General features: G+C 48.0%; 2 protein-coding genes across 2 annotated transcripts; both read left to right on the top strand.

Annotated features, from left to right (window-relative positions):
* The first annotated feature begins 104 nt into the window (after positions 1-104).
* Positions 105-899, top strand: LOC112451807. Its single transcript, XM_025011692.1, has one exon. It carries the CDS (start codon positions 105-107, stop codon positions 897-899), a length of 795 nt encoding a protein of 264 aa, XP_024867460.1.
* Positions 900-3,397: 2,498 nt separating this feature from the next.
* Positions 3,398-4,003, top strand: LOC112451806. Its single transcript, XM_025011690.1, has one exon. It carries the CDS (start codon positions 3,398-3,400, stop codon positions 4,001-4,003), a length of 606 nt encoding a protein of 201 aa, XP_024867458.1.
* The last annotated feature ends 296 nt before the right edge of the window (positions 4,004-4,299 follow it).

The following is a 4,299-nucleotide window of genomic DNA, read 5'->3' as shown; positions in this document are numbered from 1 at the left end:
TGTGGGAACGACGCACCTTAACCTAATCCTGACCTACAACCCCACAAATTGGTGACCCCGATATTGCTCTATCTCGCTTACTCTATTACATAAACAAATTAACAATGACGGACTCACAAGAAATAAACACATCAAACGGAGAACGCTCGCAAATCAACAGGGTGGCTTTAAAAGTACCTCCTTTCTGGACAGACGAACCCGAATTATGGTTCGCACAGCTTGAAGGCCAGTTTACACTAGGAAGCATAACGCAAGACAGCACTAAATATGCTTATGTTTTGTCCCACATAGAGACTAAGCAGGCCAAAGAAATTAAGGACCTGATAACAAAGCCACCTGAAGAAAATAAATATGAGAGTATCAAGAAGGCATTAATACAACGCCTATCGACCTCTCAGGAACAGCAAATCCGCCAGCTCTTAGAGCATGAAGAAATGGGAGATCGAAGACCTTCACAGTTTCTCCGGCACCTACAGGCCTTGGCCAGTTCAGCCATTTCGGAACAGCTTCTACGGACTTTATGGATGGGCAGATTGCCATCCCAATTACAAGCTATTCTAGCCACACGGAACGCTGACAAACTAGAGGATGTAGCCGAGCAGGTTGACAGAATTCATGAAATCACCTGCAGAGCCACGACAGTCGCCAGTATGCAGTCGACAACGAATTCCTCAGTAGAGGATCAAATCGCTGAGCTAAATAAAAAGCTGGAAAGATTAGAAAACCGGCTGTCTCGCCCTGGAAACAGAAACAACCAGCGCAATCGTTCCAGGAGTCGGTCCAGAAAAGGCCAAAAAGAAGAAAAGGAAGCAGACGTTTGTTACTTTCACCGACGATTCAAGGAGAAAGCTCGGAAATGCACACAGCCGTGCAACTTCAAGAAAGCATTGGAAAACTAACGGGGCAGTCGTTATCAGCGGCAAACGGCCCTTGCCCGAACCCATGCCGCTTATTTGTCACCGACCGCAGCACGAAGCTTCAATATCTCATCGATACCGGCTCCGATGTCAGCGTTTATCCTCGCTCGTTGGTACGAACACGACGCTGGGCTGACTCAAGAGAGCTATTTGCGGCCAATGGATCCAACATCAAGACATACGGAGATCTCACTATGCAGCCTGATCTCGGTCTTCGCCGAGCCTTTCCTTGGCGATTCATTATCGCAGACGTAACTACGCCAATAATCGGATCCGACTTCCTGGCGCATTTCCATCTACTTTCGGATGTGAAAGAGGGACATCTGGTAGATGCAAAAACAGGACTTAAAGCAAGTGGAACGGCAAATAGAGATGCCATGCCTTCGGTTAAAGCTGTCATGGGAAACACCCCCTTTCATCATTTGTTGGCTCGATTTCCTGGTATCACGAGAACCACGGGAACGCACCGACAAAACCAGCCGCACTCAACGATGCATTTCATCAAAACTACACCAGGACCTCCAGAAGCATGTCGACCACGGAGGTTGGCACCTGACAAGTTAAAAGCAGCTAAAGCGGAGTTTAACCTACTTCTAGAAGAAGGAATTATTCGACCGTCCAAAAACCCTTGGGCCTCGCCGTTACATATGGCCCCTAAAAAAGGAAACTCCTGGAGATCCTGCGGGGATTACAGGAAGGTGAACTCTCGGACTGAGCCTGACAGATATCCCATATCTCACATAGAAGATTTCAGCCATTCCTTGAGCAGGAAGAAATTCTTCTCTACTTTGGATTTAATCAGAGCTTACAACCAAATTCCGGTACACCCTGACGACATCCCCAAAACAGCCATAATCACGCCATTCGGATTATTCGAGTACCTATACATGCCTTTTGGATTACGAAACGCAGCACAGACCTTCCAGAGATTCATCAACGAGGTCCTGCACGGCTTGGATTACTGCTACGCATACATAGACGATATCATAATCGCCTCCGCAACGGAAGAAGAACACCTAAAACATTTAGAAGAAGTATTTCGTCGTCTCGAGGCATATGGTGTCCAACTGAATCCGGCCAAATGCGTTTTGGGAGCTTCACAAGTGCAGTTTCTTGGGTACCTTGTATCGGCAGAAGGCACTCGCCCGTTGCCCGAAAAAGTCCAGGCTATACGCGACTTCAAGAAACCAGAAAATATTAAGCAGCTTAGACAATTCCTGGGAACCTTGAACTTTTACCGGAGGTTCATACCGGGAGCAGCAAAGGACCAAGCCACATTACATGATGTCCTACGGGGTCCTAAAGCAAAAGGAAAAACTCCAATCGAGTGGACTTCGCAGCTTGAACAAGCTTTTCAGAGATGCAAGGATAGCCTCTCGAAAGCCACGCTCTTAGCACATCCCAGAACTGAAGCCAAGCTCACACTAACTACAGATGCTTCGGATACGGCACTCGGAGCAGTGGTCCATCAGGAAACAGACAATGGATGGCAGCCTTTGGCATTCATGAGCAAGAAGCTTAATCCAGCTCAGAAGAAATACAGCCCGTATGACAGGGAACTTCTAGCCATCTATACGGCAGTAAAATATTTCCGGCATCTACTAGAAGGACGGAAATTTACTATCTACACGGACCATAAGCCCTTAATATACGCTTTCCAACAAGATCTGTTGCGCAGCTCTCCTCGGCAAGCAAGACATCTGGATCTCATTGGACAGTTCTCAACGGACATTCAACACGTGGCTGGGAAAGACAACATTGTTGCAGACACACTATCTCGCATCGAAGCAATTGAGAAAGCACCGGACTTCGAAGGATTGGCAAAATCACAGCAGGAAGATCCGGAATTTAAACAGTTATTAGATGGCAGCATCCAGTCATCACTGAAATTGACAAAAATACAAATACCTGGCTCAGCAACAGAATTGTACTGTGACACTTCGACACCAGTCGCACGCCCCTACGTGACGGAGCCATATAGACGGCAGGTTTTTCAAAGCCTGCATGGCTTATCACACCCAGGGATAAAAGCTACAGCAAGATTGGTCAGACAGAAGTACATATGGCCAAACATACAAAACGACTGTCGAAAATGGGCTCAAGCATGCCTTCAGTGTCAGAAAGCCAAGGTGTACAAGCATACAGCCTCACCGACAAGAAACTTCCTAGGACCCACCAAGAGATTTCAGCATATCCACATGGACATAGTGGGACCCATGCCGACATCCCAGGGCTACAAATACTGCTTAACTATCATTGACCGTTTCTCAAGGTGGCCAGAAGCAATACCCGTCCCCGACATCACAGCTGAAACTGTAGCAAGACAGTTTTTCATCAACTGAATAGCCAGATATGGCACACCAACACGGGTGACAACGGACCAAGGACGGCAATTTGAATCCGAGCTATTCAAAAAACTCACGAAGCTAACGGGTTCAGCACACCTTCGCACCACGGCGTACCATCCACAAGCTAACGGCATGATCGAAAGATTCCACCGGCAGTTGAAAACAGCCATTAAGAGTCACCAGACGGAAGAATGGGCAGAAATACTACCGGTAATCATGATGGGAATTAGAGCAGCATGGAAGGAAGACCTGCAGACGACACCAGCTGAAATAGTCTTCGGAGAATCGATCCGATTACCCGGACAATTCCTCGAAGAGACCTGCGCAAAATTTGACGACACGGAGGATTTCGCAGCACGATTAAATAAAATTATAAGAAACCTGCAGCCAAAACTAAAAAGACACGGAGAAAAAGCTATTTTTATATATAAAGATTTAGCTACAACACAACGAGTGTTCCTCCGTCATGACGCACCGACGAGAGCTTTGCAGCCACCATACGATGGACCATTCAAAGTTCTAAACAGAGGAGAGAAAACCTTCAAAATCTGCGTCAATGGTCGACCTGTCAACGTGTCAATCGATAGATTGAAACCCGCCTACATTCTGGAGCAAGAAGAACCGGAGCCAGCTCAGTCGTCAACTGGAACCACACAAACTCCCGAAGAGCCACAGCAACAACAACGGACGAGAAGCGGTCGTATTTCACGTCCACCAGTCCGTTTCCAGGGACTCTAAAACAACCAAGGGGGTTATGTGGCGGTCAGCTGTCCGCCTGCCGCCACGTGCGCGCGACCGTACATACGCTACGTGAATAGTATGACGGGAGGCGCGCGGCACGCAGCACGGATAGTAGCGTAATATCGATCGGCGCGCGGCATGAGTATCGACCGGCGGAATATTTCGGCGCGCACCGCTGCGCGGCGTATCTCTCTCGTAAGTAAAGTTCGACATCGATCCTTATATAAAGGGCAGCTCAGCGGGACCTCTCCAGTGATCTTCGAGAACGCCAGTCAGGGCGAGCTACCTATCGG

This window comes from Temnothorax curvispinosus, unplaced genomic scaffold, assembly GCF_003070985.1.
Source record: "Temnothorax curvispinosus isolate PA1 unplaced genomic scaffold, ASM307098v1 QBEX01002586.1, whole genome shotgun sequence".
Lineage (NCBI taxonomy): Eukaryota > Metazoa > Arthropoda > Insecta > Hymenoptera > Formicidae > Temnothorax > Temnothorax curvispinosus.
Note: the sequence above shows the minus strand (reverse complement) of the source record. Positions and strands in the feature narration are given on the sequence as shown.

Coding starts and splice junctions, on each gene's coding strand:
- LOC112451807 (XM_025011692.1), top strand. CDS start 105: ATGACGGACTCACAAGAAATAAACACATCAAACGGAGAACGCTCGCAA.
- LOC112451806 (XM_025011690.1), top strand. CDS start 3,398: ATGATCGAAAGATTCCACCGGCAGTTGAAAACAGCCATTAAGAGTCAC.